At 40.1% G+C, this 16,676-nt stretch overlaps 1 protein-coding gene across 4 annotated transcripts in view; it reads right to left on the reverse strand.

Annotated features, from left to right (window-relative positions):
* Window positions 1–15,187, reverse strand: part of LOC125461122 (sodium- and chloride-dependent GABA transporter 2-like) — a 77,443-nt gene extending 62,256 nt beyond the window's left edge. For 2 of the 4 annotated variants that reach the window (XM_048549531.2, XM_048549533.1), the window contains exons 1-2: window positions 14,791–15,086; window positions 1,699–1,833 (exon numbers count right to left, since the gene is read on the reverse strand). In XM_048549531.2, the coding sequence (XP_048405488.1) occupies window positions 1,699–1,833; window positions 14,791–14,977 (322 nt within the window). In that variant the 5' untranslated portion in view covers window positions 14,978–15,086. Of the gene's footprint in view, window positions 1–1,698; window positions 1,834–14,790; window positions 15,087–15,110 lie in introns of those variants that run through there. The other 2 variants (XM_059652415.1, XM_059652416.1) reach the window with 2 other exon arrangements.
* Window positions 15,188–16,676: the final 1,489 nt, after the last annotated feature.

Raw genomic sequence — 16,676 nt, forward strand, 5'->3', positions numbered from 1 at the left:
CTACAGTCAGGGTGGGGAGAAAGGATAGTTTGTATACCAGATCACATATGAGCTCTGCTAAAGGAGAGTGCTGACAGATGTACAAACAAAATGTATCAGCATGAAGGTGCATGAGTGGACAACTTCATGACACTGCCAAGGAGCATGGAGAAGTGCAGCTCCAAACTAGCAAAAGACCTGGCCTCTGATCCATGTTCATGTTGAAATGCAGACCCAGAGGCACTGCCACCCCTATACATTTTGTTGCTGTGGACAGGCTACCTATCCTTGTGCGATTGTGACAACATTTGATGGGAAATCCAACACATCATCGCCAAAGAAAAACTTCACAGTTTTTCCAGATTCTACACAACTGGGGACACCAGAATTTTAAAATAACAATTGCAAGGCCAATCTTGGAGCAGAGCATTTCCTGACCCTGTGTTCTGTCCTGGTGTTGTATTTCTAGGATAACATTAGTTCAAGGCCCTCTGACACATACAGTTGGATGTCCCACATGCGCCAGTTTCCTTATTGATTGCAAACCTGCTAATGGAGCAGGAGAGGTCAAAAAGGCTTCACCAGGCACTAGAATTTCTATGGCAGTAAAATTTAATGATAAGATTGAACAGGAGCAAGAACCAAGAATATTAACTTTAGTCAAAAGAAGATAGTGGACTAAGGAATCCAGCTTTTAAGAAATTGAAAGCCGCTGAATGTTATGCTCCAATTATTTAGGAAGGCAGTAAAATAATTTGAGGTAGAGTTCTCTTCTTTGTCCTTGGGTATAAGTAATCACCTGGTCAGAATACGCTAAGAAAAATTACCAGGGTGGTAATTGTTACACCCATATTTTGAGACTAAAGTGTAATTAGTTATAACTTATGGAAACCAAATGACAAAAAGTGATGAGGTGGCCTACCATTGTCATTACTTTTTCCAATCATTCATATCCTATTCGTTGCCAATTCACACTGTTCCGGGAAAAGGCACTGAGTAAATACCCATTGCTAATGCTGCCTTGTAAGAGTTATATCTTGAAGTGCAGCAGAATATTATAAATCTTTCTGCTACTGAAAGGATATGTCTTACTTTTGAGTAGTACGTACTTCACCTTCTCGGCAAGATGGATAAATTATTGCTTGGGACAAAAAGGGCATGGTACAAAGTCCTATCAATCTGTGGCAGCCCCTTAATATGAAACCAACATTCTATACTGAGAGGCTAACTCAGATTCGACTGAGCTCTTTTGTTGCAGGCCGATTCCAAAAAGATATGTTTTATATTTTGCAGATTGTTGAGCAGTGGGAGCGAAGTCAAATTACTTAGGAGTTTGAATTCTAATGACAGTTCCATCAGTTTAACTTTCCTCCTTTTCAAAAGTGATTAATGTAATTAACCAAGATAATAAAATGTGAGGCTGGATGAACACAGCAGGCCCAGCAGCATCTCAGGAGCACAAAAGCTGATGTTTCGGGCCTAGACCCTTCATCAGAGGGTAATTAACCAGTCAGGTTTATTGCTGGCATTGAATCAAATCACAAGACCAGGCATAAACTACAAGGAAGTGGACACCAAATTATTTTTAAGTTAATTCTAGTTATATTTAATAATATCTGATTCCATTTACTTATCTAGGAACCTCTCTTTATTGAACAATTTTGCAATTTAAATTGCTAGTTTCTTCTAATTGCTTTGAACTTTATTTATTCAACTTACCCTCAAAGAGAGGGCAGATCTTTCTCCAAGCTGTTATTCCACCTTGACTTGTATACTGTCCAAGTACAACTTCAAGGAAAAACACTGGAATTCCACAGGTAAAGAGGAATAAAAAATATGGAATGAGGAAAGCACCTGGATGGAAGCAAAATGGTCAAAAGGATTAAATAAACTTATGCCTAATACAACCTGCCTTTAAGAAAATCAACCTATATTTGTGCAAATTCACAGGATAGTAAAAGCCATGTTAATGTAATTACACAGTGATAAATGAACTCTTTTTCAATTTTGACTCTGATATAGAACAGGTGCCATTCATAATTTACATTCTCCTGAGATTCAAAGACATCAAGACTTTCATAATTACTGCCTTTTTTTCTGTTCTTCAGAGAATTTAGGATGCAAGACACTTTCAAAGGTCTCTCTTCAAATGATAAGAGTATAATTATTCTTAGCTGTACTGCTTTGTTTAGCATATCTGTAACAATTTTGTATTTTTGCCATTTCACATGGAAAAGCTATTTGTTTACTTCAAATGTCATCTGCCACCTGTAATTTTTGTTGTTTTGTGACATAGATTCCTGACCAAACCTACCTCTACTTTAAAGCTACATCTGCTACTACTACTCAAAAAATTCATTATCATCACAAGGTGGCCTGGACATTTCCAACAAGTCCCAGAGCTATTCTGTTCGTTCAGAAATGAACTTGGATATGCTAAGAATAGATTCTTCAAAGGCAAACAGTTTTAACTCCACAAGCACTAAACAGATAGGTCAAGTGAGTGCAGAAAAAAACAAGAGATTGGCTGGAGAATCCATATATTTGCTTGGCATAAATAATGATGTGGAGGTGCTGGTGTTGGATTGGGGTGGACAAAGTAAGAAATCAGATGACACCAGGCTACAGCCCAACAAGTTTATTTGAATTGCCCTTGGGCAACGTTCCTAAAGGTTGTGATTTTCAAATAAACTTGTTGGACTATAACCTGGTATCATCTGATTGCTGGCTTTGGCATAAATAAGACATTGATCGTATAGTCGTCATGTGGAGCATGTCAATTCCATCAACATCAACAGTAGACAGAACACTTAATGATGCAGTGTCAGAACTGGTATTTCCCATGTCCAAAGGCATGGTTGCATTCTGGAGACTGACTGACTGTTCCATCAAATTCCTTCATTTGTGACAAATTAACAATTTCATTAATAGTTGTTTACACATCAACTGCCATATGTATTGTGATTGTTAGATCTACAGAAGTGGTTGTCTCCTATGCCCCATCCAAGACATTATCTGAATGTTTAGAGATAATATATCCATGTAAATCCTTGCACAATTTAATCTAGAAATTGGTTCCCACCCTTAAGAGAGGAAAGGAAGTATGTTGTATTGTGGCATTGATTCTAGGTCAGAAAGGCAGTTACATAACATCACAACATGTGACAGTTCAGTATAGAAAGTGCCTACCTCACCTTCATTGACACTGTCCATGCAATGGAGTAAGCGTATTGCCTTCTGTCAATCAACTATGTGTATGTTATAAAAACATCAGTAATCAGATAACTCATAGTTTGTGAAATTGCAGCCATGCAAATGTTATTAATTAGTTTTGAGACATCTGTCTCAACAAGAACTCGAATCTCTATGGTATTTTTATGCCAACTAACCTATAGGAAACGCTAAAGTTCAGAAATTTCAATTAGCACTCGCAGAAGTTACAACCATTTTATTTTATCCAGTGTTTAAGCTATAGTTAGCTTCTTTACCCTTTCTCAGTTGCCAGTTGTAGCATTTACAATCTGAACATTCTTACATCCCTCTGACTGTAACAGGGCTTTTTGTTCAGCTTTTTCAACACACATTCTGCCACCATATTAAAAACTCTCGAAACAACAGCCTGGCCTGGCCTGCTGTGTTCATCCAGCTCCACACTTTGTTATCTAGCCTCGCCTGTACATTGACTTTATTGAAACAGGCTGCAAGATGGATGTCTCAATGTTATGGTCTCAAGGGAGAAATCACATGACAATGGAAAGCCAGGAAGATTGTTGGTACAGCATTGCATTTTACCCCAAACATATTTATACAAGAATTGCTTTATCTGTTCTAGAATATCAGTGTTATTACATATTAACAATTCTGTTCAGAAAAATGTCTTTGCCACATTAAAAAACATTCACCCTTGTTGGCTGCCATCTCAGCATGGATTAGAAAAACAAGTTTCTAAAACTGAAGCTTCTAAAATAAGTCCCATTACTGAACTGAAATCTCTCTTATGTTTGCTATACATTTGAAATGTTTTTAACTATCAAGGGCAATCAAGAAATAAATCAGTTTATTAAACCTGTTTACTGGTTTATTGCATATTGGAACATCCTCTTCAGTGAGCAGAAATGGCAATAGCTGGTAGAATTTTAATTATTATGTTGTTGATTGCCATTGTGTTATACAGAAAATGCACAACATGATTTTAATTCTGAATTGGATTTGCTTATCAAGAGAAAATTGGACAATAACGAAAAACAAAGGTATATTTTCTACTACAAATTTCAAAGGCTGAACATAATGACTTAGAGGCCTGCATCGGTGCTCTTGTTTTTTTTAAAATTAAACAGTAACCAGAAATATAGAGGAACTAGGTATAATTGCTTTGTAAGAGACCCCAATAGCTGCAACACATATATTTACAGATGGATTGCATATTAGTTGCACTGTCACTTTTAGTCATTCATCAACATGTGCATCCATTGTGACATTACCAATTACAAATCATGTGAGAAAGTAGAAAAACATTTGATTTAACTTTGGCTGTGATTTGCATCGCATTGACTAAGATGGTTCAAAGGTGTTGAAGATTCATCTGCCTTGCAACTTCGCGATGTGACATGATAACTGGCATCAGAATTCAAAGGATTTTATGAGCTTCAGACTCAGGCGGTAATTCAGACGAATTATTTACAATTCTGCAAATTAGTTACTATTCCTTTAATTCTGTGATAAGGTTGAACCAGACCTCTTGATGAGTATTTGTTTTGCTAGGGTCATCGGTAGACACTGAAGTATGATCCGTTTGGACTAGAGGTGAAAAAATGCAAAATAACTCACAATCCTTCCATTGACGTCATAGCAAAACATGCTGAAAATATATTACTAATTGAAAGTGTTCCTTGCCAACATTCTGGCAGCTATTAAAATTAAGTTAGCAATTCATTTTTAACAGCCGTAGGTATATTTATGGTACAGAGCAGCAAAACAAAATAAAAGTGACATTTTTCAGACCATAATCTGATGCAACTCATTTTGAACCTTCTTTATGTTTCAATGTGTAAGTGAGTTCAGCTTAATTTGAGGCTTCAAAACAATCTCCAAATCAATAGCTTCCACCTCCCTGAGGTGCAGCACGAACAAAAGTTGGGAAAGTTGGACATCTGAGCAAAAAGTAACAGCTTGACAAAAATGTAGATAGCAGATGCAATGCAATGTGGAAAACTGAGAGGTAACATACAATAGGCAGAAAAATAAGGATTAGGAAGGTTCGCTTAAATTGTGGAATCTTGAAAAGTGTAGATCATCAGACTGAGCTAGGAATTCATGTATGTATCTCATTCTTTGAAAAAAATAAGTGCCAGTAGACAAAAGTATAAAAAGAACAATGACACTTTGAATCTTATGAATAAGATTTATGGTGTAAGAATAAAGAAGCTATAATAAATTTGAAGAAGTTAGCGGTTATAGCCCACAGTCAGAATACTGAATGCCTCATTGTAAAAAGGGCATTTTCACCACAGAGAACATAAAGTATAGATTCTTGAAGGTTAGCAGACATGGAAAGCTAGTTATGAAGATGGACATCCGATTGGAAATCCTCTCCACCAGGGCAGTGGGGCTTTGAAAAAGAATAGCAAGAAAGATAACATCTGTTATCTTCTGGGCTGCGCAGACAAGAAGTCGTCAGTTTAAAATCATTGCTGAAAGTGAGGAGAAATACCTGTACGTAATTTGTTGTTGGAGTATGAAATGTCTTGCTGCAAGGTATGCTTAATGTAAAGGTCATTGTATCTTGTAAGGGATAAAGATATGAAAAAGAGGAAGATAATGATTAATGGAGGGCACATAAAAGAATTAATTTAAATTTCACCAGCAAAGCACTGGCACAGAGTCAATGACCTGCTTCTGTGCTGTATATCTCAATGGCTGCCAACACTTAAATCAATTGACTTTCTTGCCACACTTTTATGTTTCTGCCTCCACCTGCAATGTTACTAGGAATACACATGAAACAATACTGAGACAGAGGCCAGGATTCACATTCAAATGTTTTCATACAAGCACCAGTGAGTCTTCTGATGGAGGAAACCAGACCCATTATTTTCTTTTTATCTTTACAATATCTGATTTGAGAATGCTTCAAACTATTTTCAGGTAATTCATTCTTATCACAGGCATCTTTCTTCTTGATAAAACAGAATTCATCACAGTTAATGTAAACAAATATTAAGTAATCTTGCATCAGAGACAATCGGAACTGCAAATGCTGGAGAATCAGAGCTAAGGAGGTGTGGAGCTGAGTGAACACAGCAGGCCAAGCAGCATCTGAGGAGCAGGAAAGCTGATGTTTCGGGCCTAGAACCTTCCTCAAAACTGAGGGAGGGGAAGGCGGTTCTGAAATAAATAGGAAGACAGGGGTAGGGGGATCGAAGATGGGTAGACGAGAAGATAGGTAGAGAGGAGACAGACAAGTTAAAGAGTCAGGGATGGAGCCAGTAATAGTGAGTGTAGGTGGGGAAGTAGGGAGGAGATAGGTCAATCCAGGGAGGATGGACAGATCAAGGGGGCGGGATGAGGTTAGTAGGGAGGAAATAGGGGTGTGACTTGATGTGGGAGGAGGGGATAGGTGAGAGGAAGAACAGGTTAGGGAGGCGAGGACGAGCTGGGCTGGTTTTGGGATGCAGTAGGGGAAGGGGAGATTTTGAAGCTTGTGAAATCCACATTGATACCATAGGGCTGCAGGGTTCCCAAGTGGAATATGAGTTGCTGTTCCTGAAACCTTCAGGTAGCATCGTTGTGGCACTGCAGGAGGCCCAGGATAGACATGTCATCTGAGGAATGGGAGGGGAAGTTGAAATGGCTCATGACTGGGAGGTGCAGTTACTTACCGAGCGTAGGTGTTCTGCAAAGCGGCCCCCAAGCCTCCGTTTGGTTTCCCCGATGTAGAGGAGGCCACAAGGGGTACAACGGATGCAGTATACCACATTAGCAGATGTGCAGGGGAACATCTGCTTGACATGTAAAGTCTTCTTGGGGCCTGGGATGGGGGTGAGGGGGGAGGTGTGGGGCAGGTGTAGCTCTTCCTGTGGTTGCATGGGAAAGTGCTGGGTGTGGTGGGGTTGGAGGGGAGTGTAGAGCAGACAAGGGATTCATGGAGAGAGTGATGCCTATGGAAAGCAGACAAGGGTGGGGATGGAAAAATGTCTTCGGTGGTGGGTTTGGATTGCAATGGCGAAAGTGTCGGAGGATGATGCGTTGGATCCGGAGTTAGGTGGGGTGGTATGTGAGGATGAGGGGGATTCATTATTGATTGTTATTGCGGGGATGGGGTGTGAGGGATGAGTTGCGGGAAATGCGGGAGACATGGTTGAGGGCGTTCTCGACTACTGGGGGGGTGGTGGGGTACGGATGTTGCGGTCCTTGAAAAACGAGAATATCTGAGATGTACAGGAGTGGAATGCCCCATCCTGGAAGCAGATGTGGTGGAGGCGAAGGACTTGGGAATAGGGAATGGCATTTTTGCAGGATGGTGTGTGGGAGGAGGTGTATTCTAGGTACCTGTGGGAGTCAGTGGACTTGAAATGGATCTCGGTTTCTAGGTGGTTGCCTGAGATGGAGACAAAGAGGTCCAGAAAGGTGAGGGAAGTGTTTGAGATAGCCCAGGTGAATTTAAGGTTGTGGTGGAAGGTGTTGGTGAAGTGGATGAACTGTTCAAGCTCCTCGTGGGAGCACTAGGTGGCACCATACAGTCATCGATGTAATGGAGGAAGAGGTGGGGTTTAGGGTTAGTGTAGGTACAGAAGAGGGATTGTTCCACGAAACCTACAAAGAGGCAGGCATAGCTTGGGCCCATGTGCATACCCATGGCCACCCCTTTTGTCTGTAGGAAGTGGGAGGAATTGAAAGAGAAGTTGTTGAGGGTGAGGACGAGTTCGGCTAAGCTTTCCACATCCATCAGAGGTTCCCCTGCACATCTGCTAATGTGGTATACTGCATCCACTGTTCCCATTATGGCCTCCTCTACATCAGGGAAAACAAGCGGAGGCTTAGGGACCGCTTTGCAGAACAACTACACTCGGTTCGCAGTAATCAAAACTGCACCTCCCAGTCATGAACCGTCTCAACTTCCCCTCCCATTCCTCAGATGACATGTCTATCCTGGGCCTCCTGCAGCGCCACAACAATGCCACCTGAAGTTTGCAGGAACAGCAACTCATATTCCACTTGGGAACCCTGCAGCCCTATGGTATCAATGTGGATTTCACCATCTTCAAAATCTCTCCTCCCCCTACCGCATCCCAAAACCAGCCCAGCTCATCCCCGCCTCTCTAACCTGTCCTTCCTCCCACCTACCCCCTCCTCCCACGCCAAGCCGCACTCCCATTTCCTATATACTAACCTCATCCCACCCCCTTAACCTGTCCGTCCTCTCTGCACTGACCTATCTCCTCCCTACCTCCCCACCTACACTCACTGTTACTGGCTCCATCCCCGACTCTTTTAACTTGTCTGTCTCCTCTCTACCTATCTTCTCCTCTATCCATCTTCGATCCCCCTCCCCCTCTCTCCCTATTTATTTTAGAACCATCTTCCTCTGCCCCATTTCTGATGAAGGGTCTAGGCCCGAAACATCAGCTTTCCTGCTCCTCTGATGCTGCTTGGCCTGTTGTGTTCATCCAGCTCTGCACCTTGTTAAGTAATTTTGTTTACAGTTTCATTCATATTCTTTACATGACTTTTATTCCATTCAGTAGATATGTCTATATCACTTTTTGTTTTTGATCTGATGCAGCAAAAACAATTTGACTGGATTTACACTCAAATAGACTGTTTGTTATTTACAAATCAGACATCAACTTCCAGCAACTGTAACCTGCATTTAAGCAAAAAAATCAGAAATTGTATAACATGCTTGTTTTCCTCAGAAAATGGCACCTCTTCAACTGTCTCCCTACAGTGTGAATTTGGTGCCCATCTCTCCTCAAAATAAAACAAACTCACCTGGAGAAGTTTAGAATTACCTATTTCCATGTAAGTATTCTTTAAATGGCATGATAAGTATTAGTTGCTGCCAAACATCTTCTCTAACACTATAGATCTACAATGAGACCTTGATCAGATTGGCCAATGGGCTGATGAGTGGCAGGTGGAATTTAATTTAGATAAATGTGAGGTGTTGCATTTTGGAAAGGCAAACCGTGTCAGGACTTACGCAGTTAAAGATTGAGCCCTGGGGAGTGTTTCTGAAAAAAAAGGGACCTTGGAATTCAGGTGCGTCATTCCTCGGAAGTAGAGTCGCAACCATACAGGGTGGTGAAGAAGGTATTTAGCACACTTGCCTTTGTTGGGTAAAACATTGAGTATAAGATTTGGAATATCATGTAGCAGCTGTACAGGACAATGGTGACGACACTTTTGGAATACTGTACTCAATCTGATCACCTATGTATAGGAAAGATGTTGTTAAACTTGAGAGGGTTCAGGATTTACAAGGATGTTTCTGGGACTGGAGGATTTGAGCTATAGGGAGAGGCTGAATAGGTTGGGGTTATTTTCCCTGGAGCATCAGAGGCTGAGGGCGTGAGCTTATAGACGGTTATAAAATCATGAGGGACATGGATAGGACGAATAACCAATTTTTTTTGCAGAGTAGGAGAGTCAAAACTTGAGGGCATAGGTTTAAAGTGAGAGTTGTGACGATATTATGGCTTTTAGCATCACATTTTTCCTTTTTTTATGATGAAAGATTGAGACAGAAGTGCCAATCAGCCTGCTTCAAGTCCAGAAAGTAGACAGCTGGTGAGGCTTTAGGGTTTTTCTCTAAAAGTGGAACAATAGAAGCACCTTGAATGGGTGGGGTCAAGCTACCCCAGAGTTGGGATTTTTAGTTTCACTGTTCAGTCCCAGTTGCTGGAGTCTTGAAGCTGGGTTTGGAAGTTGCGGTACATCTCTCCTTGCTACTCTATCTCTCAGAGTTTTCTCTTGATGTTTTCCCGCAGGACTGGAGAATTGCCTGTGAGACAAACTACTTCATATTGTTATCCTTTGCCAACGTTGTGTTTGTGTGATGTTCCTGTATTGGAACAGTTACTGTTTGGTTGTGAAGTAATCTATTATTCAGTTACATTTTCCTGTAGTGTTAAGTTATTTCAATTTCTTCTTTCCTTTGTAGTATTTTAGCGATAGTATATAAATAAAGTGTGTTTTGCTTTAGGGCTGGTAGTTTGACCAATTAAGTTGTGCCAGGAAAGCAACATATGGCACTTATCTTTAAAAAAAGAAAAAGTTAGGGTCCAAGACATCTCGTTCATATATTTTGAGGGGTTCTAATCTGGGCCACAACAGAGGGGAAAGATATAAAAAGGACCTGAGGGATAATTTTTTTCATGCAGAGTGGTGTGGTGTGTGTATGGAATGAGCTGACAGATGAAGCATTGGAGAAGGGTGCAATTACAACATTTAAAAGACATCTGGATAGGTGTATGAATAGAAAGGGTTTAGAGGCATATGGGTCAAATGTTTGCAAATAGAACTAGGTCAGATTGGGATGTCTGGTTAGCATGGATGAGTTGGAGTGCAAGATCTGTTTCTGTGTTGTAAGACTCTATGACTGTAAGTCTTCCAAATTCTGTCCCTTCATCGCCTTTCATAGCCATCATATTAACTCCTCTAATCTTGTCTTCCATCTCACCAGGCTTCAAGTTTAACATACTATTTTCTACTTCTGTTACCTCTAACATGATTCCAACAGTAACCACATCATGAACGCTTTCTTTCTCAACACTCTGAATAGACCACTGAGTTGGTGACACTTTGGTTTATTCATTCATGACTAACTCCATGTAACTCCCTACATGATGAAGCGCAGGTACAGGACTGGCCATTCAACTCTTTCCACACACCACTGTCCGGATTCCAAAATACTCTAAGGGCTGAATTTTACTGAGGGCCATATTGATTCCTTTATCCCTTTATCCTTTCTGTCTATTATACACCCACTGGCTTTAAAACAGGATGTCCTGCAGCAATACATGCTCCCGTGGCTTAAACAAGTTGAATACTGGTCTTCTGACCCGCAACAGAAAGAAGCCGTGACTTAAGAGCTCTCTGTCCATCTGCTTGGCCACAAACTTTCGCAATCCCCGCAGAGCTAAAATCAACTAGCTAGTGCTGCTATCTATTTACAATATTTTACGTTGGCTCCAGCCAAAAACACATCCATCAGGTAGCCAGTCCTCAACCCTCAGCCTTACCCAGTCTTTATCTGTGTAAAATTGAAACTTATGTTCTTTTCTCAGTCTTGGATTTTTTTGCTCACCATGTGGTCTGTACAACATTGGAAGAATCAAATGTAGATTAGGTGATTGTTTTGACCACTTTCATTTTTTTGTGTACTTTCAATACTAGGATCCCTGTACTTTCTCATTTGTTTTCCCTATCTCATTCTCAATTTGACCTTTATATTTGTTTTGGCTGAAGAGCACCAGTGTTTCCACATGCTTCACAAGAATGACTTTTTATTAATTTAAATTCACTTATTGTTATGACCATTACTTAAGTCACAATGATTACTGAAGAATCTTAAGCAACCAAACGGAGGTATGTTGAACAAGTTAGTTAGAAAATAATCACAAGTGACTTTTTTTAACCCAGTCAAGTCTAAGTAATGAACTTTCTCCAGCAGCCTCTGTGAGACAGAATGCTCCATGACTTTGATCCAGAGACGATGAAAGAATAACAAAGAAGAGGTTATAAATAATTCAAATCTGAACTGGACAAATTTTTCCAAAAAGAAACGTATAAAATCCCAGTAAAAAAAAATTTCAATCATACTTAATTTACTAATTTAGAAAGTAGAGTGCAATTAAAAATATTAGTTGCAAAATGTTTAATAATGACATGATATATTTATTTGGCTGATCCCGGATCGAATAATGTTGTAATCTCTAGTAGAGTAACTGATAGTAATGGCACAGGTTCAAGGTAAGACAGAGAAAGTTTAGGGGAGAAGTGCAGGGACAGATTTTCAGAAAGAGGGTGGTGGGTGCCTGGAATGCACTGCCAGTGGAGCTGTTGGAAGATGGAATGTTAGTTTAAGGCACATCTTGAAAGACACAAGAACAGGAGGTGAGCAGAGGGATTGAAACTGCGCAGTGACAATAAGTAACAGGTCTGAATAGGGATTTGAATCAACGTAGGCTCAGTGAGCCAAAGAGCCTGATCCTGTGCTGTATTGAATTGTAATGTTTCTCTCTCAATCTGCAGGAAAACCAGAACATTTAATGTCAAGATAATAAAATGTGAGGCTGGATGAACACAGCAGGCCCAGCAGCATCTCAGGAGCACAAAAGCTGATGTTTCGGGCCTAGACCCTTCATCAGAGAGGGGGATGGGGTGAGGGTTCTGGAATAAATAAATAAATAATTCTCATTATCACATTTAATGTCAAGCTGGTCCTGTTATAAATAAGGAAGCTTCAAAATGAGTGAAATGAAATTAATAAAATGTAGTCTGCCTGAGCTTTCTAATAACTATGCATTCAAATCAGAGGTCTAGGGTCACAAAGACTGCATTGCCACTGTTTCAGATGAAAAAATTAAGAGACTGAAAAAGAAGAAATAAATTCCACAGTGTTACTCAGTAAAGAACAGATACTCGTTCAATACCCTGAACAGTCCACTAGTCATGCATTGTTAAAAATGACCAATGTTTTACAGTTAAGAGGAAGTTTCAAATACATTGGTGTAAAATGTCTAAAACCAAGTGCACCTTGACTGAAATAATCATTTCAGGAAAAAAAGACTACTTCATCAAATACTGTCAAACTAACTCAGTCAAAAGCACCCAATTTATATTGGCCTTCTAATCCAATCATTATTTTCTTTCAAAATGCAGGACTACTTAGAGTTCACCAAGTTAATTGAGTTGCCTCCTTGAACCCCAAGCAGTTTCTCCTTCATTTATCCTAATTCTTAGACAGGTGCTCAGCAAACCCCAGGATCCAACCAGGTAAGCAATTCTTCCCGCTAAAATGGATGAACTCAATATTAAGAGGATTTTAATATTGAGAGGATTTTACTTTTCCTATTTCCATTCCCTTTGGTCCTGCTCCATGAAACCATTTGTCATTTAATCTCTCCATCCTCCACGTTTTCATAGGTATTCTGTTTTATTATTTTCTCCCCACTCTCCCACTTTCATTTCACCTCATCTGGTTAAGATGAAATGTCTCCCTGAAATATGGACTTTGTTTCTCCTTTCACAGACAGTGCCTGGCCAACTGAGTACTTCTATCCTCTTCATTCTGAGGGGAATGATGTTCTTTCATCAGATCTTCACGAATGCCAGCAACTTTGCAAGCAAGAAGCCATTTTTCACTCAAATATTATGTAGAACTTATAGCTACTTTGAGTTCGAGAATCCTACAATGTTTCTAATGTCGGACTCCAGCAGTTTGAACAGACACTCGAAGTCTTGGGACCAGAGACTTCTAATAACCTGGTCTATCATGTTTTTCTTTATATTATTGTAATGAAAGATCTATATTTATATAGCACCTGTTATGACCTCAGGGCAGTGGGCTATGTGCCTAATGAAGAACTTTGAAGTGTAGTCACTGCTGTAATACGGATATGAGCTTCATTATTATTAATATCTTCAACTGAATAGTGAAGCTTCACACGAGTACCAGCTGTAGCTATAGTTATAGTCCTGGTCATAATCAGTCATGTTGATGAATTATTGTAAGGTTAATCGTTTGAACACATGAATGTCTGATTCTTGTGTGCAAGTTAAGATGCATAGTACTGTACACAGACTGAAAATTCATAGAATGAAAGTCTTTATTATTCAAAAATTTAGTTATTTGTTATGTTGTTTCCTGGACCTGTGGGACCTTGTCAGGCTATGGAACTGGATGATGCTCTGTTTATGTCCTCTTATTAGAAGAGATATAAATTGAGCAACCCTTTTGAATACAGCATTTTGATGCCAAAAACACCAGCTACCTTGCGAATGTGGCAAAAGAAATCTGAAACGAACCAGTCACACAAAAAAATTTTAAAATGATCATTGCATGGAATTACTTGGAAATTAGAGGATGGAAGTAAGTCATATAAATTGGTGTTTAAACTTCCATAGTTACCCCATCCCATGCACTTATTTTGTTCCTATACGCCCTTATTGTACCTTTCTTTTGACCGTCTGTAAACCTATTCTTACTTGCTGACTTGAGATTTGCTTCAGTCACAAAATCCATTGCTGCATTTCGTAAGCTCATAACCTTCAGTCAAATATAATTTGTCTATTTCTGTTCTAAATCTCTTACATTTAATCTGATGTTTTCATCCTCTATTCCTCTTTATTTGGTCTCATCTATTCATTTTTCTAATACAAATATCAAATACCCCTCATTAAAAAGCAAAAGAACTGCAGATGCTATAAATCAGAAATGAAAACAGAAATTGCTGGGAAAGCCCAGTAGGTCTGGCAGCATCTGTGGAGAGAACTCAGAGTTAACATTTCAGGTCGAGTGACCCTCCCTCAGAACAGATTACTCCTCTGTTTGAATGAGAAAGGCCTAATTTCTCAAGTCTGTCTTTCTATTCGTACTTTCATATCTGAGGGAGCATCCCAGTGAACTTGCATTATTCATTATCTACAGCTTCAAAATTCTTCCAATTGAGTAGAGCTCAAGACCAGATATGGTATTCCACTTGTGTTCTTATTAAAGTTTTCATTGGATTCAACGTTACAACTTTACTGTTGCATTATGTACCTTGCCACAACATCCTTCTTTTCATTTTTCTTTTCTTTACCTACCTCCTCCATTCTTGTAACAGAGATAAGGGAACCTCCAAACATTGCCCAATCCAATTATTCCTCCAACAACTGACAGGATGAATTCCACTTTGTTGTTCCATTTCTCTCTTTCTTTGGCCTTCTTCTTTTCACAGAAGTACCTCTGGGATAAGGATTTTTGTTTCACCCCTTGTAGATTGCTGTTCATTTTCTGAAATCCTTCAGCTGAGTAAATTAAGAAAAATAATTTGAGATGTAATAAATAGCAAACAGAATCGTAGTTAAACTATTCACACTCTCATAGTTTAAATAATCACACTGGGCTTATGTCACGGACATACCTAATCATTTTGTATGGGTCAAGGGCAGATTGCAAATCAAACAATAACTATTACATTGACAAGTACCAGCAAAATTCAGCTAGTTGAGTAAAACATTCAAAAGCGGTTTGGGAGTCAACAATTAACAATCAGTCAACCAAATATTGATAAGTAAAAGAAACAAAATGAGCTCTGATCACAGCCAATACAACTGTTTTACTATTTAACAGAAGAGCAAGTTTCACATTTCCAAATGCACATGATTAACTGTTCAAAATAAATTGTGCTCAAATTGTTATGGTCGTTTGAATTCAGTGAGTGCTTGGGGTGGTCACAGTACAGATTCTCTCCTTTAAGGGGAGAAAAGCTGGATGTCAGGCAGCCCATGACGTATCTTGATTCTTTCTGTCCTATTTTGAGTCTTTTTCCTCCCGGAATGAGAGAGAGTCAGGTATTAAGGAAGATGAAATTGAGTGGCACAACCATTACATTTGGTGCAGGTCGGGAGATGCCCTGGATGAGTGAGTAAGCAATGCAGTCGGCATGGAGACGATAACGGCTGCAGATGCTGAAAACCAAAGGAGGCAATGGCCTAGTAGTATTATTGCTGGACTGTTAATCTAGAAACCCTGGTAATGTCCTGGGGACCTGGGTTTGAGTACTGCCATAGCAGATGGTGGAATTTGAGTTCAATGATTTTCTGGAATTAAGAGTCTGATGATGACCATGAATCCATTGCTGATTCTGGGATCTGGTTCACTAATATCCATTAGGGAAGAAAACTGCCATCCTTACCTGGTCTGGCCTACACATGACTCCAGGCCCACAGCAATGTGGTTGACTCATAACTGCCCTCTGGGAAATCAGGGATGGACAATAAATACTGCCTGGCCAGCGGCACCCTCATCCTGCGAATGAATAAAGAAAAAATAGAATCGTTAGGTGCGAGGTTGGAAAAGCACAGCAGGTCTCACAGCAGAAAGTCGACATTTTGGGCTGAAATCCTTCATCAGGACAGTAGGCAGGTGAGTTGTGCTAGGTATGTCAAGTGGTATGCAGGAGTAGTGCTGGTGGGAGTTGGGGTGGATGACAGAGAGATGGGGAAGATTTTGCAGCTAGTAGTAAGTGTGGTGGAGTTGGGTCTTTATAAGAGCCGGGTACACTGCCAGAAATAGAGTGAGGTATTGAAGAGAAGATGATGGCGCTTATGTTGGTGAAGGTCGTGGGGTGGTTATTGACCTGTCTACATTGCTGGGCATTCCTCCAGACAGCTGAGACTGCACTGACATGAATGGTAACTTCAGAATACACCGTCATGGTCTAGTATTTTGGCCATCTTTGCTGGTCTAGGGAAGAAGACGCCCATCCTCTGTCACTCTATTCACCAAGGCATCTAGGCCTCTGTACAGAAAGCAGAATGCATATGTTCCCTTGTCTGCCATGTCCAGTGAAAATGTCAGGAACTGTGCAGGACAGCTCCTGACCGACAGTTCCATGTGGGTACACAACAGCCTTTGAAATAAGGCACCGGTAGCAGATTTACTGTCCATACTAAGATATGTCAGCAGTGGTGAGTTGTTCCAAGTA

Source organism: Stegostoma tigrinum, chromosome 18 (genome assembly GCF_030684315.1).
Source record: "Stegostoma tigrinum isolate sSteTig4 chromosome 18, sSteTig4.hap1, whole genome shotgun sequence".
NCBI lineage: Eukaryota > Metazoa > Chordata > Chondrichthyes > Orectolobiformes > Stegostomatidae > Stegostoma > Stegostoma tigrinum.